The sequence below is a fragment of the Micromesistius poutassou genome (assembly GCF_964030765.1).
Source record: "Micromesistius poutassou genome assembly, chromosome: 21".
NCBI classification, from domain to species: domain Eukaryota; kingdom Metazoa; phylum Chordata; class Actinopteri; order Gadiformes; family Gadidae; genus Micromesistius; species Micromesistius poutassou.
Window position 1 is genome coordinate 2,488,199 of NC_140291.1, and position 26,878 is coordinate 2,515,076.

The 26,878-nt window shown below is 46.3% G+C and overlaps 3 protein-coding genes across 4 annotated transcripts in view; all 3 read right to left on the reverse strand.

The window, feature by feature from the left end:
- Window positions 1–8,278: 8,278 nt before the first annotated feature.
- On the reverse strand, window positions 8,279–19,116 carry grb7 (growth factor receptor bound protein 7; the record flags this gene model as incomplete). The annotated part of the gene is given in 16 exon segments (XM_084485333.1): window positions 8,279–8,557; window positions 9,180–9,273; window positions 10,085–10,172; window positions 10,377–10,515; window positions 10,944–11,039; window positions 11,041–11,055; window positions 11,385–11,465; window positions 11,606–11,704; window positions 11,897–12,007; window positions 12,217–12,354; window positions 13,079–13,153; window positions 13,783–13,904; window positions 14,458–14,614; window positions 16,967–17,096; window positions 17,828–18,002; window positions 19,092–19,116. Coding segments are annotated over 16 exon segments (1,692 nt in total). The 3' UTR covers window positions 8,279–8,410.
- A 498-nt stretch (window positions 19,117–19,614) lies between these two features.
- arf2b (ARF GTPase 2b) lies at window positions 19,615–25,293 on the reverse strand. 2 transcript variants are annotated; one of them, XM_084485801.1, is made up of 5 exons: window positions 25,198–25,293; window positions 24,025–24,182; window positions 23,325–23,435; window positions 22,026–22,150; window positions 19,615–21,679 (listed from the first exon to the last, which is right to left on the reverse strand). In XM_084485801.1, exons 2-5 carry the CDS (start codon window positions 24,170–24,172, stop codon window positions 21,518–21,520), a joined length of 546 nt encoding a protein of 181 aa, XP_084341927.1. In that variant the 5' UTR covers window positions 24,173–24,182; window positions 25,198–25,293; the 3' UTR covers window positions 19,615–21,517. The 2 variants fall into 2 exon arrangements, with proteins under 2 accessions (XP_084341927.1, XP_084341928.1); XM_084485802.1 differs by having other exon boundaries at window positions 25,096–25,232.
- Window positions 25,294–26,626: 1,333 nt separating this feature from the next.
- LOC311367147 (mitogen-activated protein kinase kinase kinase 14-like) overlaps window positions 26,627–26,878 on the reverse strand; it is an 11,084-nt gene continuing 10,832 nt past the window's right edge. Inside the window, exon 16 of the mRNA XM_084485984.1 lies at window positions 26,627–26,878. This exon is cut by the window's right edge and continues 177 nt beyond it. The gene's annotated coding sequence lies outside the window, so the exon portion shown is untranslated.

The following is a 26,878-nucleotide window of genomic DNA, read 5'->3' on the forward strand; positions in this document are numbered from 1 at the left end:
TGTGTGTTTTTTATTTTATTGGAGTTGTGGTGTGTGTGGGTGTGTGTGTGTGTGTGTGTGTGTGTGTGTGTGTGTGTGTGTGTGTGTGTGTGTGTGTGTGTGTGTGTGTGTGTGTGTGTGTGTACACACTGTATGTATGTATGTATGCCTGTCCTGACCAGCTTGCCGTAGCCATGTGTCTTTCACCACTCTCTCCATCCCTCTGTGATTCTCTCGCCCACACACTAGTGTTTACCCATAATGCAACAGTGCACTACATCAAACCACACACCTTCCCATCATTCCCCTGCTCACAGATTGACAGATATAACAAAACATACACACACACACACATACACACACACAAACAGAGAGATAGAGATCTAGTTAGTTAGACTTTATTGTCGCCTGGGGGAAGTTCACTTTAAACACATCACACATCACTAAACACTAACAGACAGTAACTACATATCACAATGCAAACCAACAATACACCATCAAGCAAAAATACCTGCCAGTAAAAACACATAACCTGGCAGCACACAAAGGTGACGGCAAAAACATCATAAGACTCATCGTTCCCTCAGTGAGTAAATGTGTAAGAGAGAGCGAGAGAGAGCGAGAGAGAGAGAGAAGGCCTTGGTAATGGAGAAAAAAACGCAACAACAGCAAGACACACACACCAACACAATGTGGCCACTGGAAGAATAGCTTAAAACACACACACACACACAAAAATGCATGAGATCTGTCCTCTGATTGGCTGTCCGCAGTAATGTCCTCTGATAGATGAGGGCATGAGCCAACATCTGAACACTATCACTCTGCTTCAGGGACTTTGATTGTGAGGACTACTTTAGATCAATGCCACGGATACATCTTTCAGAACATTTTATTAAAGGGATATCCTGCAACTCCCCAAGCTCCGAGAATACACGCACGCACGCACGCACGCACGCACGCACGCACGCACGCACGCACGCACACACGCACACACACACACACACACACACTTCTATATGGAGCTTCTTCTTTCAGGTTAAAGTTATATTAAGAGCTGTCTGTCATTACCACTCACCCAGACAAACAGAGCTACAGTGGAAGTAGAGCCGCAAATTCTACAGCGTCAAGCCTTGAGATTAAACATTAATTAGTTATTTCCGTGGCACACTTGGTTCTCTATAGTTTGCATTCCCTGGGACATCAAATATTACAATGCATTTCTGTGAACGGTTTTCCAGCTCATCTGTCTTCAGGCCCAGCGCTCTCCACATTGTGACTCTAATCACAATGTGGAGAAGATCACCCCAACCTACCACACATTTTTTGACAGACTTATTTTGAACATATCTTCCCCGAATATGCTGGGAGCAGTCTAAGTCGAAATATCTCCCACTGAGGCAGGTTCAGTCAGCTCGTAACGGATATCCCACAGAGCCTTTCCCTTACTAATAGTTGATGGACGCCTATGGAATCCCTTAACAACAAATAAAGTCCACTAATAGCTCTTAAATCTTACCTACTGCACCTTCAAGTGATTAAAGTGTCCAGCAGCGCAGTGTTTATTACAACCTTCATACCGAGCCTGCTGGTCCAGAAGAGCATAACTCCTGCCCCAGGTCTGACAAGACCACAGCAGCATCTCGGGCGCATGTGTTGGTGTCGTGTACCCAGCTGGGCCACCGCATGTTCGACCAGGTACCCCACAGGAGCCTGACCCACGACATGCTCAGTTACACACTGTAAGTGGCAACATCCTAGCACAGCACCACATCGGAGCAGCAGACAAGGGCCATCTGCAAGCCATATTGAATACAGGGCAACCCGTTCCACAAGAGGTCCACTCTTGGCGATCTTAAATCACTAGGCAGATGTACTGATGAGTGGTCCAGCCATGTCCCGGTCACCAAGCTGGAGCATGTCGTTAGTATTTTGCCGAGCACGACGGTGCCTAAGCTGGTTCACGTGCTCAGATGCTGACCAGGGGCATTAGGCGTTTCAGCCGTAATGGGGTGGGTGGGGGGGCCGGTATTGCTCTTCAGCAAAGTTTCCCGCTTCGCGCTTCTCTGCGAGCTCCTAGCTCGATGTGATCACCGGGTCAGACAAGACCACATCTTCCCACAGTTGAACCGCCTTGAAACAGACCTCTTATTCACCATACTGGGACAGCTAAGCCTCTTTGCTGTCACTGTGTGCCTGTCACTTGGAATCACCGCGCCAAATGGTTTTGTTCTGGAGAATAGGCTACTTGTGCTGAGGTCATTGTAGTTCGGTGAGGTCACTGTACTTTAGTGATGTCATTATAGTTTAATTAGCCAGCTATGGTCGTGTAGATCGGCGAGGCGACTGCAGTTTTGTATTGTCACCGTGCCACCGGTGGCGGATAAATAAATGATACATCTGAAAGGGCTCTAGGCGGCTCTCTGGTTACGAGGCTTCCCCTGGTCCGAATATAACCTGAGTCACCTTGTCCTGAATCACCAGGCTTTAAACCGCCTACCCACACAGCACGTTGCTCTCCTCTGCCCTCCTCGCCTCCATCTGCTCATCCTCCTCCTTCCCCCTTGATCCCTCTCTCTCTCTCTCTCTCTCTCCTTCCTGTGTCCTCCTCCACAACAGGTTTGATCAGCCTGTTGTCTTGCTCAGACAGCTGGGAAAACAACAACTGTCCTGATCAAAAGATTCACAAACACCTTGATCTCTCTCTCTCTCTCTCTCTCTCTCTCTCTCTCTCTCTCTCTCTCTCTCTCTCTCTCTCTCTCGTTTAGGGGAATCAGTATCAGACAGCATGTGGAACGGCAGTGGCAGGCGAGAATACTGAATACTCCATGGAAATGTGGAATATTCATCGATAGATGAAGATATTTATGCCCAAATCCTCTTCCACAGACACAGTCACATGATCTGGACTGAGAAAGCTCAGTTTTGAGAGGGACAGAGATTTCCATATTTTTCATATTTCCATATCCTCAACTGGAACACATAAATTACTACAGCTTGTGAATCACTGTGATTGTTTCTTATTTCTCCCCCCCCCCCCCCCCCCCCCCCCCAATCACACACTCTCTCACACACACACACACACACACACACACACACACACACACACACACACACAGTGCAGCCACTGTGGATGTAGGATTATGAATCCATCTCTTTCAGCTGGAGCCGCAGCGAGCAGAAGCGAAGCGAACCGCAGTCCTGGATAAAAAACCTCCAACTCATCCATCTAGCGCCCAGACCTTCTAGGGCCAGGCCACCACAGTGCACAGTGTGTTGCTGGCTTTTTGTGCATCACTGGTTAGAAAACAATTAGACACAAACTGCTATATATATAGCCTATATATAAATATAAATATAACAAATAAAAGTTTAGGAAATCGGGGTAACCGTCATAACTAAAACACTACTCGCATCATTTTTAACTCCTCCGCGGAGAGCGATAAGACCACAGAACCAGTTTCTCTACAACACACACATGCACATGCACACACACACACACATGCCTCCGGACAGAGATAGTGGGGAGAGAGAGATAGGCGGGAGAGAGATGGGGGAGACCTGCCTGGGAAGGAAGAGTTGCCCATCGTCCGCTTCGACGCTCTCCTACAAGGTCCGTTACCGGAACGCCGGGTCCCGGTCTGTCCCGCGCTCTACTCCTGCTTATCCTCCTCCTTCATGGCTTCATCACCTGGAGCCGTTTGTAGAAGATTTTGCTCCCGCGCTCCCACTTTCGCTTTTATTCCTTCTCTCTCCTTGTCCGCGTACGGACTTCTGAAGGTGCGGAGCAGTGTCAGCACGTGTGTCTGTGTGTGTGTGTGTGTGTGTGTGTGTGTGTGTGTGTGTGTGTGTGTGTGGTGTGTGTGTGTGTGTGTTTGTATGTATGTGTGCGGTTCGGGGATGATCGGTGGGTGTATGTGTGCGTGTGTTTGTGTCTGTGCGTGTGTGTCTGTGTGTGTGTGTATGTGTGTATGTGTGCAGCACTACATCTAATTGTCTGTCTGGTGGTGGTGGGTGGGTGGGTGTGGATGGGGGGGGGGGGGGGGGGTTCTCCTTGGCGAGTCTTCTGATTGGGCAATGAGAAAACTCATGTTTTATGCATATGGAAGCCCCGCCCAACTGGCCAATTTTAAAGAGCCCTCTCCCTTTGATGTGGCGATCTGCAGCTCCCGCTGAATTTGAGCATACGCATACACGCGCACTAACACGCGCATATTCACACGTAAAAACACGTGTGTACACACACACACACACACACACACACACAAACACACACACACACACTCACACCGTTTCCACATTAATAAAAGACTGTAAAAACTGGAAAGCTAATCGCCTCGTCGTTATCCAGGTGTGTGTGTGTGTGTGTGTGTGTGTGTGTGTGTGTGTGTGTGTGTGTGTGTGATGTGTGTGTGTGTGTGTGTGTGCGTGCGTGCGTGCGTGCGTGTGTGTGTGTGTGTGTGTGTGTGCGCGCGTGTGTGTGTGTGTGTGTGACTGCATGAGTATTTGACATTTTGCCCATGGCCAATCATAGGCTGTGAGGAATCCATTAATCAGGAAAATCATCCTGTCCATTAGGTGTGTCGTGTGTGCACTTGCAGGTCATCCTGAATGGGTGTGTGTGTGTGTGTGTGTGTGTGTGTGTGTGTGTGTGTGTGTGTGTGTGTGTGTGTGTGTGTGTGTGTGTGTGTGTGTGTGTGTGTGTGTGTGTGTGTGTGTGTGTGTGTGTGTGTGTGTGTGTGTGTGTGTGTGTGTGTGTGTGTGTGCGTGCGTGCGTGTGTGTGTGTCTGTGTGTGCTCGTACAAAATTCTAGTTTGGAACCAGCTGTAATTTAATCTTGAGTTGAAGGCCATGAATTAATGAGTGGTAGCCTGTGTGTGTGTGTGTGTGTGTGTGTGTGTGTGTGTGTGTATGTGTGTAGTATGTGTGCGAGAGAGAGAGAGAGAGAGAGAGAAAGAACGTGTGTGTGTGTGAGTGCTTTTTCGTTTTCAGGGTCAGGTGAGCTGTATATCATCAGCACAATGACGCTAGCATATAATACGGGGGTAGATTTAATATTTAGGTCCCTGCAGGTGTTGAAGTGTGTGTGTGTGTGTGTGTGTGTGTGTGTGTGTGTGTGTGTGTGTGTGTGTGTGTGTGTGTGTGTGTGTGTGTGTGATTGAGTTTTGATGTGTTTATGTCAACTTAGAAAGAAGACACCATGAAGTCTTTAAATGCGTAAATCCAAAGGGAGACATGCCTCAGCAGCTCTCTGGAGGAAAAGAAAACAGTCTGTCTGAATTAAAGGTGCTATGCTACTAGCTCCATGCTATTATTTACACGCTGTCAGACGCATTCCAGCAGTCCCGATACCATTAGCATGGCGCTAGCCTACCCAGTGGACTGCCCCCCCCCCCCCCCCCCCGCTAGGCTGACCTACATCCTACATCTGGCTGACGTCATAACACTACCACCTGTGATGTCATTAATGGGTAGAGTTTTGGAATGGCTAGTGATGTTTAATTAACATCCCACCTGAAATATGGGACCCTATCATCGCACAGATGAGAGAAAGAAAGGATAAGGCCTAAATAAGATTACATATACACCATATAATATCATATTGTGATATCATGTATTAACATATATTTTGATGTTGAGGTATTATTAAATATTATGATGTACTATAATAAAAATGTTCCCCTAGGCCGTCGTTTCTGCTGCTGTACGACTTGACATCTGTTTTTAGTTCAGAACCGATTCTAGTAGTTTGTGATAAAAAAGAGTTGAACACATGGCAGTAAGTCTACAGTATGGTACTTTATATGACTAGCAGCTTCTATGCTGGACCCTACGCACAAAACACACACACACACCCCCACAGACACACACACACACACACACACCGTGATAGTGCCTGAGAGAGAAGAGCAAGGGAGAGATTAAGGATGAAAGGGGAAAGATAAGCAGACAGGCTGAGAGAGAGAGAAAGACAGGCTGAGAGAGAGAGAGAGAGAGAGAGAGAGAGAGTGATGAACTGAAATGGATGGGCATGCCAGGGAGGCTGCCGACCCACAATGCAACGGCACATACATCACAGGGCGACAGATCTGCTGCACTATTTGGAGTAGATGAGAGGAGAGGAGAGGGGGAGTGTGGGTTGGGGTGGTGGTGGTGGTGGGGGGGGGGGGGGGGGCAGGGGGAGCTGTGGGGGGGGAGGAGGAGTAGAGGAGTAGGCGGATGTTTGGAAAGGGGAGGAGGAGGTTGAAAGTGGAGAATATGAGGAGAGAGGTGGATGAGCAGGAGTGGGAGGAGGGAATGGATCAGGAGGTGGGTAGATGGAGGGAGGAGGAGGAGGAGGAGGAAGGGGGGGGGGTTGGAGAGGGGGAGATGAGGAGGAGGAGGAGGTGGGGAGAGGAGGAGAGCGAGGAGGAGAGGTGGCGGTGGGGCGAGGGATGGAGGAGGGGAAAGGAGGAGAGGAGAGGGGAGCAGGAGTAGAGTGGGATGAGGAGGTGAGGGAAGGAGGAGCTGGAGAGAGAGGAGAAAGATAGAGGAGATGGATGGCCGGGAGGGGAGAGGGTAGATGTGGAGATGATGGGGGGGGTGAGAGGGGTGGAGGTGGCGGGGGAGAGGAGTTGGTAATGTGTCAGGCAGGAAAAATCGAATTCAAAAATCAAAATCACATCCTAGATGTGTCACCCTTATAAACGTTTAGAGAGAGAGTGTGTGTGTGTGTGTGTGTGTGTGTGTGTGTGTGTGTGTGTGTGTGTGTGTGTGTGTGTGTGTGTGTGTGTGTGTGTGTGTGTGTGTGTGTGTGTGTGTGTGTGTGCAGTGTGTTCAGGGATATCTGTCATGGGAGGAAGTTAGGAAGTTGTTTTCAGAGGAAAGAAAGATGTCCCAGCTCTACAGCTCTACGAGTTGTTTTTTTCCAGAGACACACACACACACACACACACACACACTTACAGAGATCTATAGAAGCAAAGTGTAAACACGTAAATACATAAATACTAAATATTTTATTTGTGTCCTTTAAGCTTTGACGAGATAATCAGAACGATTTTAACATTTGAAATCATTTATTCAGTCAATAATGGAATGTAAACATGAAACAAAACCCAAACTGTATTTAATAAACAATAACCTTCATATTAACCGTGACTAATGCTGACATCGTAGAACTAATGCTAATAACCAATCCAATTAAAAAACATTAAGGATGCAGCGTTCACATAGAATGGCAGAACGATAGAACAACAGGCTGTAAGGCTACACCAGTTAGCCACCAACAGAGACATAAGTAATCAGACAGTTTTATTAAATATATAATTTATACTACGCAACCGGTGAAATATTGCGCATCTCCCACAATGTCAAGTAACGGTTAAATTAAGTCAACAGCGACACCTGGTGGCCAACATTAACGTCTACGTTTTCGTCGCAGCGAAAATCCAGACGCTCTTGTCTCGTGTACAAATGTAAATTATCTGTATGTTGTGCAACCAGACTTCATAAGCCAGCCCTGTATTGGAATGAAACATTAATTATAAAGGCAAAAACTAGGCCTTGTCTGATACAATCCCATTATCTGTTATTAAAGAAGAAGTGTTTGGGGATACTTCTTGTTCAAGGTTTCTGGTTGAAGATGATCATATATACACACATACATTTATACATATCCCTGGAGATAGTGAAGGTGATTCTGGTGAAGATCGGGGTGGCAGCGGAGCGACTTTGGAAACAGAGCTAGAGGTCAGGGCTGGAGATGGAGCTGAAGGTTGGATGCCAGGATGGAGGTGGGGTTAAAATAAGAGGCGGCGCTAGAGGCTGGAGAAGATGTGATGGTGATGGGTGAGGGTGGAGGTGGAGCTAGAGGGTGGAGGTGGGATGGCGACTGTAGAGATGGCGTTTGAGTTTGGAACCGTTGGTGGAGGTGGTGCTAGAGGGGGGAAAGTGGTGCTGGAGGGTGGAGGTGGAGCTAGAGGGTGGAGGTGGTGCTGGAGGGTGGAGGTGGAGCTAGAGGGTGGATGTGGAGCTGGAGGGTGGAGGTGGAGCTGGAGGGTGGAGGTGGAGCTGGAGGGTGGAGGTGGAGCTGGAGGGGGGAGGTGGTGCTGGAGGGTGGAGGTGGAGCTAGCGGACAGAGGTGGTACTGAGGTTGGAGGTGGTTCTGGAGGGTGGAGGTGGAGCTAAAGGGTGGAGGTGGTGCTGGAGGGTGGAGGTGGAGCTGGAGGGTGGAGGTGGTGCAGGAGAGGGGAGGTGGAGCTAGAGGGGGGAGGTGGAGCTAGAGGGGGGAGGTGGTGCTGGAGGGTGGAGGTGGAGCTGGAGGGAGGAGGTGGAGCTAGAGGGTGGAGGTGGAGCTAGAGGGGGGAGGTGGTGCTGGAGGGTGGAGGTGGTGCAGGAGAGGGGAGGTGGAGCTGAGAGTGGAGGTGGAGCTAGCGGACGGAGGTGGAGGTCAGAGTGCTACGCCCACACAGGGGTGCTTGAGGCAGACCGGGAGGATCCCCCGGTTGATCTGGTGGAACTCCACCAGCTGCAGCAGGTCAGCGAACACCGTCACCCCGTCGTCCATGGAGTAGTACTGGCGACCTCCTTCCTCACACTGTGGAGTTAAACATATTTATATATATTTACATATTTATAAGTATAGCAATATACATCAATTCACTCAGTATAGACACACACTATGTAGTACTCACACCCTCCTTCCTCACACCATATACATATATAAATAAATATGTTTTTATTATTATTAAATATAAACATATAAATGACATATGTAAGGGATAATGTATAGAACGCCGGTCATTATGGGGAAAATAAGCCCCGACAGGGCGAACCGGACACCGAGGCGAAGCGGAGGGCTCTTGCTTCGCCCTGACGGGGCTTAGCAACCGAATACGCTGGGGTTGATAAGATAGCGGACTACTTGCGAAAATGATATGAAAGACTTGAATCAAAGGCAAAAAATCCACTTGCCTTGACAGCGGTCAATTATGCTTAGGTCAATTATCAAAAAATAATTGACCGCCGGAAGTCGAGAAGGCCCGACTTCAAGTGAATGGAGCGTTCCACAGCATTAAGAAGAACCGAATAAAGTGTAATAAATGCATTTATTTACCCCCACACTTAGACATAAATATATAGAATGTATATAGAATATACTAATTAATATATATATTAATATAGAATATATATAATGTCTTAATACAGCTGGGACTGACCGGTATGACCAGGTAGTGTTTTGTCTTGAGCTTGTGACACAGAGAGAGAACAAAGCACAGGGCTTGCTGCTGACTGTCCCGGATCAGGAACATACTAGAGAGAGACACACACACACACACACACACACACACACACACACACACACACACACACACACACACACACACACACACACACACACACACACACACACACACACACACACACACACACACACACACACACACACACAATAGTATAAACAAGAGGGTGTTGTTTCTAAGGCTAACATATACATAGAAAGCAATCCTTTGGGGACATTGAGCTGAATTGACAAAACATGTGTTTCGGGATTTCAGATTTTTGAATGTATGTGGACATTGGGGACAGAGCCGATGTTCCAAAACTAGAGACACTATAAAAAAAAAAGAGGCTGGAATGGATTGATCTCAAATTTGGGTTAGTGTGGTGGACGGTAGGGATGTGAATAACTCAAATTTTTCATGGTCGAATAATCAGTGGGTGGTATGAACGAATAATCGATTATTCGATGTGTGCCGACATTCACAAAGGCATCCATGGATCATCGGCAAGAAATCACTTAATATCTTAAACGCAAAAAAAACTAACTTTAACAGTGATCAGTGTTTGTGTTGTATGCATATATATTAATATTTATGCTTGTGTATTGTGTATATTGTTTTATTTTTCTGTACATGATTAATAATAATAATAATAACAAACTAATAGTGCTACAGAACCAACATTAGTTCTGTCCGTTAATTCTTGTTTATTTGAATGGGAAAAAATGTTAACGGTCCAAATGTTGAAAATCGACTTTGACCCTCAGGAACGAATAATCTAATAATCTAATATTCTGACCCATCCCTAGTGGACAGTGAGGACGGGGGGGGGGGGCGCTCACCCGTCCACCAGGCCCTGCTCCTCCACCAGCCTCTCAGCCTCCCTCCTGGACACCCCCCCATGGAACCACGGGTGACCCCTGTGGATGGCTACACACACACACACACACACACACACACACACACACACACACACACACACATACACATACACATACACATACACACACACACACACACACACACACACACACACACACACACACACACACACAAAAATACATCCTATCAATACACACTTTAATTTTTTGTTATTTCCAGTTATTTTCAGTAGTTACTGATCAAAGCACTCACAAGAGGGCCGGGCCCCTTGGCTGGCTGGGGTCCCTTTGGCTCCACCAGCCCCTCTGGCTCCGCCGGCCCCTGGAGCTCCAGAGTCCGGTCTGAGGCCCGGGGCGCGGCCTGCAAGGCTGCCCAGGAGGGCTTCTCTTCTCTGGGTCAGAGAAAAATTAAAAAATTAAAAACACACGCACACACACACACACGTTGTGGGGTTTGTTGAAGTGTGGACACAACACCAAGAACACGTTTGGACTCTACCTCCCTCGTCTCTATCTCCCTCTCTCAATTCAATTCGATTCAGAAAAAGGAAGGAAAAGTAACCAGTTTGTCTATGTGTGTTTTTCTTTCTGTCTCTCTCTCCCCAACTTTTTCTTGCCCCCATCATCTCTCTCTCTCTCTCTCTCTCTCTCTCTCTCTCTCTCTCTCTCTCTCTCTCTCTCTCTCTCTCTCTCTCTCTCTCTCTCTCTCTCTCTCTCTCTCTCTCTCTCTCTCTCTCCTCTCTCTCTCTCTCTCTCTCTCTCTCTCTCTCTCTCTCTCTCTCTCTCTCTCTCTCTCTCTCTCTCTCTCTCTCTCTCTCACCCTCCAGCTCTGCCCCTCCTCTCGCTCAACACTCTTGGCCTCGCTTGCGCTGATGACTCGGCCCGCGCTGCCCGAGAAATCCATGGCAACAAGACTGGGCATCGGAGCCCCTCTGGAACACACACACACACACACACACACACACACACACAACACACACACACACACACACACACACACACACACACACACACACACACACACAACACACACACACACACACACACACACACAACAATTAAATACTGTAATTTGGGTAAACTTAGTATAGTCTGTATACTTTATATACTGGTTTTAAACTGAGTATGCTGGGTATAGTGTGTACAGTGGGCATATACTGGGTATAGTGGGTATAGTGGGCTTATACAAGTACACAAATTGTGTATAGTGTGTGAACTGGGTAAAGAGGGCACAGTGTGTGTGTGTATGATGTGTCCTTACCAGTCTGGTTTCTGTCCGGTCGTCGGACCACTGAGCAGCTGACTTTGAGAACTGGAAGTTAGAATGAAGCTGTTTCCCATACTGAACCCCCCCCCCACACACACACACACGCACACACACACACACACAGAGAGAAAAAAAAAAAAAAAGGTACAGCGTCAGTTTCACAGATGGTGTGTGGGACCTAAGGTGTCAAAAGGTCAGGGGTCATGGGGTCACACCTTGAAGAGCCTGAAGGCGGAGGTCCAGCAGGTGCGAGCCTCTTCAGTCTCGGCACAGAGCAGCTTCAGACCACGAGTGTGCACAGGCTCTCTGGCAGGCTGGAGACACACACACACACACACACACACTATTAAACACTAAACGCTCTACAGGATCTATAGAAATTTTACGAGTTACGAGTGAGTGAGTGCATGTGTATGGTGTGCGTGTGTGTGTGTGTGTGTGTGTGTGTATGGTGTGCGTGTGTGTGTGTGTGAGTGAGTGCATGTGTATGGTGTGCGTGTGTGTACCTTGATACAAAAGGTGTAGTTGCTGGGCGCTCCGTACAGCCTACGACCGTTCACCACCTGGAAGACACTGAGCTGGCCCAGGTCTGCTACACACTGGAGGTGGCGAGGCTCCTAGAGACACACACACACACACACACACACACACACACACACACACACACACACACACACACACACACACACACACACACACACACACACACACACACACACACACACACACACACACACACACACACACACACACGCGTGCGAGGGTTAGAAACATGACACACATCAGCCATCCTCGGGAAGCGCTGCACAGAGACAGGTCAGCTGACCTTGGAGGATCCCTTGGTGGAGGAGTAGAGGCCGGAGCGACGCAGCAGAAAGTACACCCTCTTCCAGGCGCGGCGGCTGGGCTCCTTCACCTGCAGGAAGCCCTGGATCTCCGGACACGAACCCGACATCAGCAGGGTCTAGGAGAGGGGAGAGGGGTGTCATCCCTTTAACACGCAAGGCGGGTTTCATCACATGGATGGATTCTATGGCTGCTTTTACTGCTGCATGCGTCATGGGATTTGTTTGAGTGCCACGTCTCGCATGATAAACTCTGTGGCAGTTTTAAAACACAACATTTAACATCTACCCATATTAGAAATGAAACATTCCCCGATTTATGACTAAACTAATCACGTCACGATGCACAATCCCTAGAGGCTAACCAGGTCAAAGGATGAATGCTATTTGCTAACCAGGTCATAAAATGAATGCTATTGGTTAACCAGGTCGTGGGGATGAATGCTATTGGTTAACCAGGTCATAAGATGAATGCTATTGGTTAACCAGGTCATAAGATGAATGCTATTGGTTAACCAGGTCATAAGATGAATGCTATTGGTTAACCAGGTCATATGATGAATGCTATTGGTTAACAAGGTCGTAGGATGAATGCTATTGGTTAACCAGGTCATATGATGAATGCTATTGGTTAACAAGGTCGTAGGATGAATGCTATTGGTTAACCAGGTCATATGATGAATGCTATTGGTTAACCAGGTCATAAGATGAATGCTATTGGTTAACCAGGTCATAAGATGAATGCTATTGGTTAACCAGGTCATAAGATGAATGCTATCGGTTAACCAGGTCAAAGGATGAATGCCATAGGTTCACCAGGTCAAGTTCGGAGTAAGGGTTTACCTGGATGAGTTCGGAGGACTTGATGCCGTGGGAGGCGTCTGCGCTGTCAGAGATCATGGCCTCTGGGAAGAAGAGCTGCACAGACCAAAGGACACCCGCACGTAAACACGCTGCCTGTTAGCACGCGACAATGTACTGCCACGGGACGCCATGGACTAACACAGCTCAGCCCCATAGCATAGACTCATGTCCGTGTGGTTGGTGGAGTGTGTGTGTGTGTGGTGGTTGAGGAAGTGGACACTTCCTTCCTATTGCATTGTTGCAAAAGATCTTATTCAACTGGGTAGTTGGGTGGGGAATCCGTCCAGAGCCTTTGATGAACGCGACTAAATAGAAATGCATTCTAAAGGGTACCTGTGTGGGGAAATGGAATGCAGAACAGCATAATGCACTGGGCTGACATGCTTCCCAAAGATTCTAGGAGGTTTCTCCACCCAACTTGTCACCTGTAAGCATCCTAGAAGAGGATGTCCCTAACCCTGCTTCCTAAGGGCCTGTATCTTAAAAGATGTATAAGACCTTCTGCTAAAGGACTAAATATTAGTATTAGAAATAATTATTGAAATAAATGTATTTGCATTTACACAGCACAAGTCAATACAGGCAACAACAAGCATTCCGACATAACAGAAGAGAAAGAGATTTAACATGCAAACGCCTGGTCCTAGACCGCGGACCACAGAAGGAGATGTGTCAGGACTCACAGCAGGGGTCCTGAAGAACTCGTACTTGGCGTAGTTCTTCCGGAACAGCAGCTTGGCGTCTGTCTTGATGGACCAGGAGGTCTGGACTTGCAGAACCATCTCGTGGTCCTCCAGACATCTCTCTAGATGAGAGGGAGAGTGGGTCACTACAGACTCCCTGGTACAGTATCACGCAGGATTCACATTCTACATCTGGGGACTGTAGTGGTTACTGTAGTGTTCCACTCCCAGCGCCCAAACTTGTGGGCTACGCCAAGCCCCTACACTCGCTGCTCTGATTATGGCAATTATTTATTTTAACTTTTTCTTCAAAATTGTGCATTGGGTGACCAAATCTGCTTCCATGTATGCAGCCTAACATGTATCTGAATTCACTGCAAGTTGCTTTCACTTGCTTTCGCTAAATTAATAAATATATCTGAAATGTATTCAGTGTTAAGTCTCAACAAGTGGAAGTCTCACCCTCAATGCCCACTTCCCTATCGGTCCACACCATCCAACCACCAATAAAATAACTGTACACACACACACACACACACACACACACACACACACACACACACACACACACACACACACACACACACACACACACACACACACACACACACACACACACACACACACACACACACACACACACAGTGGGGTGATGGGGATGGCTTCCATTGTTACCGAGGCCGCGTGAGGGGTGGAACTCGATGAGTGCCCAGCTCTCCTGGTCACTGCAGTGAGCCGTCTGTACCAGCAGATGGCACACCTCCTTGGCGGTAGTGCCACGAGACACCCACAGAGAGCGGCTGTAGCTGTCCTCCCCAAACACTCTGATCAGCTGCAATCGTTAGACAGATGTCATATTATAGGATATTTCATAATAACATTCAGATTGTTCATATATATTTATATTAGCATTCATTACATCAACTTTATCACGAGAAATCATTTAGCATTTTTTGTATGCTTTTTTATCTATATACATAGATACACATCTATAGAAAGATTTACTTATTTTGAATTACTTAATTGCTGTGCAATACCTTTTCATACTGCACTGTGCAATACCTTTTCATACTGCTGTGTTTCTTTAATTATCATTGTTTACCTATATCACTTCCTATAGATTTGATTAGCAGATTGTCGTACACAGGGGAAAATATAAAAAAATATAAAAATATTGTCTTTTATGCCCAATCTAACCATATTGTCTCACAGTCCTCGGATGAGGAAGTCACCAAGGAAGTACAGCTGAAACCAGTTTTCACCTTGTCATCCTAGAAACCCACAGACGTGGTACGTGTTATGACGGGATCATAACAACGGGGTGCTTTGTGTCTATATATAAATATACAGGAAGTACAGCAGAGTCATATGTAGAGTATTTGGCCACTGTAGAAATCCACACGCAAATGTGCTTTCTTCTGTAGATTATCTCTAACGAAAACATGCAATTGTTGGTTTCCTTCTCCCACCACAATTCCTGCTATAACATAGCAGCTGCTGGGCCGAGATTATACAACCACAGGTGAAGAGAGCGAGGTGCGACAATCAAGGGTTGAATTTGAGGAGGAGAGCACATACAGTGCGTCCATATAGTCAAATATTAAGGAACCAACCACGGCAGCCGGTAAACTCCATGTACAAATCCGGGGACTCCACCGTGAGGCCCCAGTTGAACCATTAGGCTGCTCTGTCTAACAGCCTCACTAAACCACCCAGACACGACCCGAGTGCACTAAACCCAACACCTTCCAGTCACGCTCTGGCAGTGGACGGGAACACTGTGTTTATAGGGTACGGTTCTGCAGAACGACACGTGAATCGAACAATGAGCAGCCATCACTCATGGCCATGGAATGCTTCGATGGTTCCAGGCGTCCTCAACCGTCAACAACAGTGATGTGGCCAAGAATCCTCTCAACCAGCAGCCAGCAGCCAGACACCACAGGTAGACGGGGAAGGATTTTCCAGCCTAACGACTAACTGGTTCTAGCTGTGAATCAGAAGCTACAGAGTCAGTCTGTCAACACCAGCCTTTTGTACACTTGAAGACACAAACACAATGCTCTGAGGTCAGCTAGGTGTCATCAGCAACGGGCTGACACGGTGTATGACATCAGAAGTGATGGCAGCCAATCACCACTCAGGTAAAGAGACTGACCTGACCTGAAACCGGCACACTGGAGAAACCAATGTCGTAACTACACAGGGGGTGTATTGAATATGTCACTCAGGAGGGGAAACTCCTCCTTTGGTTGTAGCAACAGCCATACATAAGCTTAGAGAAAACAGATGAGAAGGAAAAACAGCATTCTGCTCTTCATAGTCATGCTGGACAGCTTTAGTCCGCTTGCATAGATGGACCTTCTACTTTGACGGAGAAATCCAACAAAATCCATTCTATGATAATACCTGCAACACACACATTGCGTCATACATGCCTTCTTTATCCAGCCGTATCGCTTCACCGCATGTCCCGTATTTAGCTGGCACAGTGCAGGATAACAAGACTTAAATGGACTTGCTTCATTTGTATGAGATTTTAATCAACTGTGCGCTTCAGGCATCAGATTGCAGAGTTCAACTCAGTTTATTTGTGGGGGAGTTTAATAAACTGTGTGCTTCGGGCTGCAGATTGAAGCAATACCAGTCTTGTGTTGTGAGCTAAAATAAAGACAGCGCGAGTGCATGTTTCCGTGCGTGCGTGCATGTGCGTGCATGTTGAGGTTTGATTGATATACGCATGTACGCACATGTTTATGTCAATCAGACCTCAACATGTTGCACTACTGCAGTCGAGTCAAGTACGCAATAATATTATATTAATAATGATGTTAATACGGTTCTTCAAAATACATCAATATGGTTATTTGTAATTATATGGTTATTGATACAAATATGGATATTATTCATTACTGTTACTATTATGTATACTGAGATTAATATAAATTGTAATAATAATAATAATAATAAGATTAACACTGTTATTAAAACTGATATAATAAAACTGATATTAATTACAATAGCACTGAAATTTACACTTATTTTAAACCCATTTTTTGTATGGAAGTAGCAGCGTTTGGTTTGATATTATTGCTGCATATTAATTCATGGATTTTGGTTCTTTCTACTGATATAATAATAATAACAGTGACATGCCGCTCAACAGAATATAAATGAAACATACATGTTTGTCACTTGCCGATGGCGGGACTGAGCCAATCACCACGGGGGACTGGGGCGGGCTACACAGCTCTGGGAAGGGATTGGGTATGGAGGGCAGGGAGGAGGACCAGTGGCCCTCATCACCTTTAACCCTGAAAATCAGTGACAGTATACATGATCAGTGTGTACACACACACACACACACACACACACACACACACACACACACACACACACACCTTTTTAACTTCTACTACTACTGTCTCCTGTACTTTCATCTTATCTTAAATCAGAGGGGAAAAAAAGGATTAAAGCAAAAATGCATCATGGAGAAAATGAATACATACCGGCACATTCCATATTGCATCATATCATGATTGTGCGAGTCAGGGGAATAAGATGTTACAATATCACTGAGTCACTTCCTCTCTGAAGTAAAATCAGCAAGATGAGTGTGTGTGTGTGTGTGTGTGTGTGTGTGTGTGTGTGTGTGTGTGTGTGTGTGTGTGTGTGTGTGTTAGGCCTGGGCAATAAAACAAGAAATTATCGTATTGTGATAGACTTTTGATCAATATCAATATAAAACATGTTCAAAATATATATCGATAAGAGACTGGACCACCGAATCTAGCAGCTGGGTTTGTTACACAAACACGGTTCTATACTTATTTACAATATTTGAGTGTTCATTGTTGTATCGACATTGGAGTATTTATCAATGAAGAACAGTGGAAGGTCGTATTAAGTGTTAAACGGAAGTGTTTAAATCCTAAAATGATCAATAGTTATCGATATCGATCAATATGATCAAGTTATATCGTGATATGTCTTTCAGCCATATCGCCCAGGCCTAGTGTGTGTGTGTATGTGTCCTATACCCTACCTGGCAGGGCTGATGGTGATTGGCCGGGAGCGGGACGGGGGACGTGGCTCGGGCTGGCGTAGAGCAAGGAGTTCCTCCTCCAGGAGGTCTAGGGTCATGGTGGAGCCCGTCGTGTAGCTGTCGTCTTCCTCCTCTATCACCTCCACCCAGGGCCCGGCCGCCTCCGTCGCGTCGCCTGGTAACAACACGTGGTTACAGCTGTAGCACATCGCCGAGCAAAATGCTGCCATTTCTACAGCGCCACCATGTATACAACCCCAGCACGTTACCTAGAAACAGGTGGTTACAACTTTCTCATATCGCCTAGTAATTGAGGCCACCATGGTTACAACTCCGGTATGTTGCCAAGCATAATACTGCCAAGGTAACAACTCCAACATTTCACCTTGCAAGAAGGTGACATGGTTACAATTGGGTGTCTACTGTAACAAAGTACAAAGTATAAATAAAATGTACAGTATATATATATATATATCTACTTCCATAGCCACACATCATGTCACCCTATCAAATCAAATAAAAACAATGTTACCAAATTACTTTCATTTCCAATCAAACTTTTCGTTCAGACCAAATAAATAAACAAACAGGAGGAAGGAAGAGGTGGTTTGACAAGTTAAGGAGGGTGACGTCACGCTCCCACCGCCCCGTGTGGACAGTGAACACAACCAGAGAGAGACAAATAGCAGCACACCTGAAACACAACTACTTTAGAACACAAAAGTCAATATGTTGGTGGATTAAAACGGCCCCTTGATAACTTCGTAACATTAAAGTAAGCGCCAAAACGCGTCCTTAAAATGACGACATGAGGAACATCGCTTTAGGCGTGCCTGCTGATTACAGCATACGAACGTCAGCGTCTCTGTCATTCCCTATGATCATAATATCAAAGCTCTACCTTCTCGTATATTAACATGGTGAAGCGGAATGAAGTTGCTTCATTGAACAATGCTGTCATGTCATGCTATTTGTGATTAATGAAAGAAATTCCCGATACCGAAACTTAACATCCCCTGCCCTCAAACTAGCCTCCTGGTGTGAGCTGGTGTGGCCCAGGGGGCCCCCAACACTGTCCTGGTTTGTATGGTTAGATAGTACGCTTTGGTGGTCAGAGTCGTACTAGGCGTTAGTGAAAACATTGTAACATGTAAGCGGGAAGCTAGTTAGTTCTACTAACGTCCATTTAGTATCACTCGGCACGCATTTCCCTACACCTGTTCGCCGCGTACAGGTTGTACACAGCGGTGAGGTGAAAACGTACCCGTGGTTGTTTGGACCATCAACATTTCTCCCATGTTTGTAGCCACAGGATGAGCGGTATTCCTCTTGAGTGGATCGCTACAGAGTTCAGTTTTACTGGAGACTCGAAAATACCTGCGGGGGTGGAGCGTCGTGTGCAGCGGACAACTTTCGACGGGACAGGTGAAGGTGTGCAGCGTGACGTATGCTGTTGGCCGTCTCATGTTTGGCAACAACAGCGTATGGAATAGCATCTCTAGATGTTAGGGGAGTGTGCTAAATTCTGAACGCATTATATAATACAAGTTGATAATATAATTAAAGGTATTAGGTAACAGACGGGGTTTTCATTTTTATCAGTATCCTGTTCTATTAACTTACCGGTGTAGCGTTCACCAGTTGACCCGACTAGTTTCAAGTTTACAATCAGGTGATTTCTATAATTGATGTTTTATTAACCCCTCTACTATAAAGACCAAATACATTATGGACTACCAAGATCATAATAATAGAGGCCACAGCAAGAAGGATCGACAGCAGAATAGTAGGATCGAATCATGTTTATTAATGTATTGAGGAAAACCCCCATCGAAGCAGTTTGAGGAGGGGAGAGAGACTTACAGATTTACAATCTTTGACCAGAGGTTGCTGGGTGGGGCCCTGGGTGTCAGACAAGCAGTCTACACCCCTGCTCCGCCCCTGGGGCAGGGGTGTCCTCCACAGCCAGGACCGGGACATGTTCTATTATCAGCAACCAGACAGCTGGCCCAGGGTTGCTTCCTTCATTAGTCTGAAGCGGTTAGCGTCTACAACCATGGCGCTTCTTCACCAGCGAGCTCAACCGCCCAGGGGGCCTGCGTCACCTCACCAGGGACGTTAGAAACCGTGGGAAAGCGTTCCAGGACTCCTAACTTCATATGCAGGCCGTCTAACTGCTCTGAAGCATATCATTTAGCAGCCCCGTACAAATGGAAACACTCAAAAAAGGAAAGGAAAAAAAAACAAAAACACGGGTAACATTTCAGAGAGGAACAACGTTTCAAGCTTTACATGGAAAATGCTGATCTAAACTCAAGACGGTCGAACGCGCCATGCTTTTTTTTCTTTTTGTTTTGAAATGCCCAACACCGTGGAGGGGTGAGCCAGCGCGCCCGGGACCACGTCACATACCAAGGGAGACCGTGTGGCAAATGATCTACTAGCAATCCACTGCTAGCCAGCCATCACAACGTTACAGTGTGCTAGCTAGGTATTGCAACGTCAGGGGACGCCGTGTAGTAAAAGGTGCTCCCCAACGTTGGTGCAAGCCAGGCTAGGCAGTCCACAACACTGGAATGTGCCAGCGAGCCATTTCAACGTTGGAGAAATCTTATCTAGACTTTTTTTTTAACATTGGCGTGTAGGAGCTAGCTAGGTATTCCAACATTGGAGTACACCAGCTAGGAAGGCATTCAAATGTTAAAGAGTACGCCTGTAAAGGTATTCCAACTTTGGAGTATGTTGGCCAGCTAGCTAGCTAGCTAGCAGTTTAACATTGGAGTATGCTAGTTAGCTAGGTATTCCAACATGGGGGCACGGTAGCCAGGTGTTCTAACGTCAGGGTACCCTAGCTAGGGACCTCTGGTTTGAAGTAAGCTAGCTAAGGATTGTTTGTCTGCCTTTGTGCTTCATGGTTGAGCTGGGGGTGGGGGGGGGGGGGTAGGGAGGGATGGGGGAGGGTTGTGACTAAGAACCGTTGCTAAACATACACTCTGATAGTAAAAGAAACTGCATGATTTTCAAATGACACAAGAACGGTCGAGGATCGGCTGTCTAGTTTTTTTTGCTTTTTTTTTTTATTTGCTTCAACCTGATACAGGTTATGATGCAATTTTTCCAGAACGTTGAGGGTTTCTAAACCAAGGCGGGTCAAATGAACATGCTAGCGTAGCGTCTAGACTGGGGGCGACAGGTTAGCTTTGAGGTCAATAACACAGGAGGAGAGAGAGAGAGCACCCCCTCGCTCCTTCTATGCCTTATGAAAACCATGCGTCCTGTGGGGGGGGGGAGGGGGGGGGCTTGGGGAGGCCAGAGCACTGTTTTCACAGCGAGGTGTGTAGAAGGCACGCCTGGCTTTGTCCCAGTACCAGCCAACACACAAACACACACACACACACACCACACACACTGAATGAACACTCTCTCAGACTCCCAGTACAGGAGCAGCAGAGGGTAGAGGCCCCAGGAGGAGGGGGGAATGACAGGAAGTGACACGTCGTTTAGGGGGACGGGTGGGGGGACAGGGGGAATGACAGGAAGTGAGAGCCGTTTGGGGGGCGGGGGGGGAATGGGGAAAAGGGGGTGGGCGTCAGGGAGTGGGGGCTGATCCAGTGCTGCCACTGTGTTAAAACAGGAAATAAATCAACAGAAAAAACAAACAACAAACAAAGTCAGAGGTGGTGGAATGGATCATTTCTGGTTCTTGAGCTGAGTGGAGAGCCAGTCCAGGCCCTCGTACAGGCCGTCCCCGCTGGTTGCGCAGGTGGCCTGGATGTACCAGTTGCGCTGGCGCAGAGAGTGCAGCCCCAGCTTGTCGGTGATCTCTGCAGCGTTCATGGCATTGGGGAGATCCTGGAGACACACCACACAGTCATGATCATGTCACACGTCAATGCTCTGCTCACCGGGACTAAGGATGTACAGTACGTTCGTCTTCTCGCCTATACTGGGGGGGCGGGGGTTCTACCGCCACCCCTCACCCCCTTAGATTAATAATCGAGTCTAAAACACTTCATGTTACAGATAAAACAGCAAATGCCATCACAAGTTAGAATTCAAAGTGTCAATGGTATGTTAAGGAGGACTTGCTTGTACGGTAAGAGGGGGGGGGCTTACCTGTATGTTAAGACCTCACCTGAAGCTAGAGAGGCCTCACCTGGACATTAAAGGGGCCCTCACCTGGACACTAAGGCCTCACCTGTTTGTTAGCGAAGATCAGCAGCACGGCGTCCCGCAGCTCGTCCTCTGCAAGCATTCTAGCGAGCTCTTCTCTCGCCTCATTCACCCTCTCCCTGTCGTTGCTGTCCACCACAAAGATAAGCCCTGTACACACGCAGTCAGGGTTACAAGTAGTTCATGTTTAACACACAGGATTACGGTTACACATTGTTAATGTTACACACATGTTCGCATGAGGACTCCAGCGGGTCTGAAACTACAAGCCAGCAGCAAGGGTACTCTTTGGAAAGGAAGTCTTTCTTTGCATCGTTTCATAATAGACTACAGGGCAGAGAACAAACTGTTTTTAAAAAAATAAATAAAATGCATTAAAAACATTTTGATCATCTTGAGGTATGTCCTCTTGTTCAATTCATTTTGATAAATAAAAAAGGTATCAGTACTCTGACCAGACCATGTACTTTTAATATGAAGCCAATGAAAAGCTTTCATAGATAATGGCCGACAGGAGTAAGGCTTTCCTCAAAGGACGGAACACACCTGTGTTTGAACTAGCAGTGGGCGGGGCTAACACGTGGAATTCAAACAGGAAGTGACCAACCGTGTCATAACATGACTGAATCTTTAGGCACTAGTTCATGGCTAGTTCACAATAAAAACATAAATCAGCTATTGATACTATATTATATTTTGGCAAATGACTAGTAACATTAAGGGTTATTTCTATGGTCTCCTCCGCTATCATGTACTTCAAGCCAGAAGACTGCAGCACATTGAATTGCACCCTGCATTGTCTACTCCATTCATTATTTATTCCCATGTTTTGTGTACGATGGCATTTAGGTTTACAATGGCAGGCCATATATGGCAACAATTGTTTGGCACAATTTGTGTAATGATGCTAATGCTAGTTTACATATGGCTTTTATGATGCTACTTCGACTGACGACTATGACTACTGCTGCTAATACTAGCTGATATTTGATGACTAATGGTGATAATGATAGCTGATATGGGCTTCCAATTGGTCGAGTTACCTTACCATATGGGCCGCTTATCGTTGTCAACGAAAGCTGACCATGGCTAATTTGATGGCAAAAAGGTGATTGGTAAATCAACGACCGTTTGCAAACATTGCTCAACCTGCATTAACATTCAAATAAAATGGGGGAATAAAATTATAAATAAAAGTACTGAATACTACTTACAACATCCATGTTAGGACATAGACAGGCAACAGAGCATTTGAAGCAATACCCTTGATTATAATGAAAAAAAACAATAGGTGTCTAACCATGGATGGCCAAGTGTTTCTCACCTTGAGTGTTTTGGAAGTAGTGGCGCCACAGGGGCCGGATCTTGTCCTGCCCGCCGACATCCCACACAGTGAAACTGATGTTCTTGTATTCTACCGTCTCAACGTTGAAGCCTGGATACATACACGGGAGAATAAGCACACTCCAAGACATCCTTCCTATTGAAATCCCAATAATATACCAATCACTAAATGCAACTTCATGTTTCAAAAGCGATGCCAAGCTACTTGGCAGGACCTCGTCCCATTTTATACCCAACGCTGCATTATAACCCTCTGCAGTGGGTCCCTGGTTGACCTCATCAAAAGCATGACTAGCAAGGAAACACGATTTTTATTTATTTGATGTGGTCCCAGGAAAATGAAAATATGGAGATGGTACGCCTTCGTGTCTTCATCTCACCCAGTGGGTATGATTTACTTGAACATCAAGGTGAGTTTTAAAGATATCTTGTGGGTTTTAATCTTTGTTTTACCACAAATGATGAAACTACCCCATCGGGTGAGGTAAGGACATGTATAAGGATAATCAGTACATCTTCAATTACCTGTTGTGACCATGGGAATCAGGCAACCCAAAAATAGTACCTACTACTAACATGCAATGGGACGAACGTGAGACCCAATACAGTGCACGAAAGGGTTAGATAACGATGTCGTTATACACTACGAATGACGAAGTGATATACCAAAAGGCCCTTACCGATGGTGGGGATGGTTGTGACGATTTCGCCGAGTTTGAGCTTGTACAGGATGGTGGTTTTTCCAGCAGCATCGAGCCCGACCATAAGAATCCGCATCTCACGCTTGCCGAACAGGCCATTGAATAATTTTCCGATTGCACTCCCCATGGTGACAGACCTGGCGAGAGAGAGAAGTAGGCGAAGGAAAAAAAAAATACTGTATAAGAAGACGCGACAGCAAGGCGAAACGACTACGTCGTCCAGTCGTTTACGTCCGTCGACGGACACGAACGAAATAACGCACGCAGTCACTTGATAAAAACGTCAATTACGGACACAAAACTTGGGCCTAATGGACCATCGTGGGGCCGTGTGTCTCAGGTGTCCGTAGGGGTGTTTCCGTGTAGCTGTCACTCGACCCTTGCTAGCTTGCTTGCCTTGCTAACCCGACGCCGCCGACTTTTTTTTTAAAGGCCGACGGAGAAAAAGATGGCTAACGTTAGCACCTGGCGCAACCCGACGCCACACCATTAATGGTCAACCCGACCCGGGCGATGGTCGTACATACACACACACGTAGGGGGAAAACCCGGAGCAGCAATTATTTCTTGAAACTAAATAAACCTAAAGCTAATGTTTAGCCAGCTTAAGAGGAGCTTAGCGTCGGGTTAGGGCGGATGCTCACTTTAGCGTCAGCCTAGCCCCCTCCGCCGTAGCTTGAGGGGCTAGCAGCAGTAGCACCGAAACACCGGCTCACCAATCCGCGAACGAACGAAAAGAAAGAGCGGAATAATGTACGAAGAACGTCAACGATAGTGTCGGTAGCATTAACAATCCCATTTATGTTCGGTGATCACACCACAAACACATCTGTGGTGTTTTTTTGTTTTTTTTAATCAAACGAGCCGTTCCGTTAGCCGCCTAGCCTAGCCTAGCCTAGCATCGTTAGCTCCGCGGGCTAGCGGCTAAAGCTACGGTTGGCCGAACGCCGCGTCAGTGTAAGAATATAAGGGGAAACGGTGACGTCATTTCGATAACAGCCACGATACGCGAAATAAAGAACGGCCGCAACGGCGTCAATGTGTCCTCACCCTCTGCTAGGGGGAAAAAAAACTAAGGATGTCGGCGGTGGGTTTCCCTCGAACGAAAAAAGTCCGTGTCGTTTTCGAGGACGGGAGGGAGATCGGGTTTACCTTTCAGAAAGACAGCTTCTGGATCTTTCTCTCCGTTCAACCAGTTAGCTCAAAATGGCGTTTGGCGCAACCTACGGACACTACACCGGCGTATCGCACTTCCCACTATTAACAGTCCTAGCCAATCGCGTCGAGCGTCGTAGACTAAAGAAACGCCCCTTTCCCCCCACCGTGTGGCCTATCACCGGGGTTGACTGCAGGTTGTCCACGATGCCGATGAATAAGTGAAGTCCTACATATCAGTTGGGAAGTTTCAGGTTTCAGTTGGCTGGGAAAACAAGATTATTTGTTTTAGTCATAATTTCTGTAGGCCCCTCTCTTCTTTTTTATATTTGTACTATAAAGGGGTTAGGATGTCACGCCCAATCACAGGTCTAGCGCCACCCGATTGGCCTGCCCCAATGGGTAGGGTCGTCCTCCAGGATCTCGACGGCAAGTGATACTGGAAATCGAGGCCAGACTGGCGGTTGTGTGGCTATGCAGATCAGCCCACTAAAGAGACAAGAATACCTCTTTGGCCATTCGGGTTCTTCGTTGTTGTTGTTGTAATCGTAACAACACACATCTAAGCACTGCACAACACAAATGCTTCACCATTTTCTTGTGAAGCATTTTTTTTTGTTATTCTTGATACTTAATAGTGTTTGGCTGCAAATGTAGAAATTATATTTAAATGATCAAATAATAAAAATAAGAATAATAAATAAGTCAATAACGTTGTACCTCTTATCTTTAATATTGCAGAAAGAAACACTGGCCTTCATGTGACGAACAACAGGAAGTTAAAGGTAGCTAGGTAGGTAACGCTTTTATCCCTAACTAACACATTTTAAGACTTGCTTATGTTGACAATGTGCATTACAATGCTCATGATGATAATCCCCTCTTCCAAGACACTTTGGTATTTTATTAGTCCATGCACACAGGCCATTTCTAAAAGTACAAAAATGTAAAATGCAATCAACTGTGTACAATTCAACACTTTAATTTTGAGCTATTTGACATATGAGCAGGGCCGGTTCAGGAATTTATGGCCCCTGGGCATAATTCACCAAACCAGGCTCACGAGACCAACGAGATATTGAAGATTGCATATCACAATTAATATCAGCTTGGCCTTGCCAGCAATTGATTTCCACATAGGGGCGAAAGCTTCCATTTTTCTATCATGCTCTTGCTCTCATCACCCTTGCCGAATACCACTGAAAGTAAACCATGTATGTTTGTCATTTAACATCATTATTCAGTCTATTTCATATAAAACGTTGTTCATTGCTCTATTTTTGTATTTTTGGAGCTTTTAACAAGCTTGTTGCTACAGAATGTGAACTTGCAAGATTGCAAGGGCGGTCTCACGAATCTACCCCCCAACATAGTCCTATACATACACCATAGTCAATCACATACTAAAAAAGACAGTGAGTACTCATTCACAGAGTGAGCTCAGTCAGATACTTTTATTATATATATTAATATTGTTTTTTATGTTTAACGGTGAGCGCTATATTGCTGTAGCGCTATAGCGCTGTAGCACCTACGTATGTGTAGCACCCTGGTTACAAAATTAAAATGGTCAGACAGAAATATGCACAATTGGCCATCCGTCATAATGGGCCACCTGGGCCAGCTGCACAGAGCAGCTCTATGGATAGACTGGCGCTGCATATAGGTTAGGTGTTGG

What these genes read in the sequence shown, in the direction of transcription:
- arf2b (XM_084485801.1), bottom strand. Translation starts at nt 24,172, where the DNA reads ATGGGGAGTGCAATCGGAAAATTATTCAATGGCCTGTTCGGCAAGCGT. An exon ending in CACAACCATCCCCACCATCG is followed by an intron (nt 23,436 to 24,024) that starts GTAAGGGCCTTT and finishes GTATGTATCCAG; the next exon opens with GCTTCAACGTTGAGACGGTA. An exon ending in TGATCTTCGCTAACAAACAG is followed by an intron (nt 21,680 to 22,025) that starts GTGAGGCCTTAG and finishes GTGTGTCTCCAG; the next exon opens with GATCTCCCCAATGCCATGAA.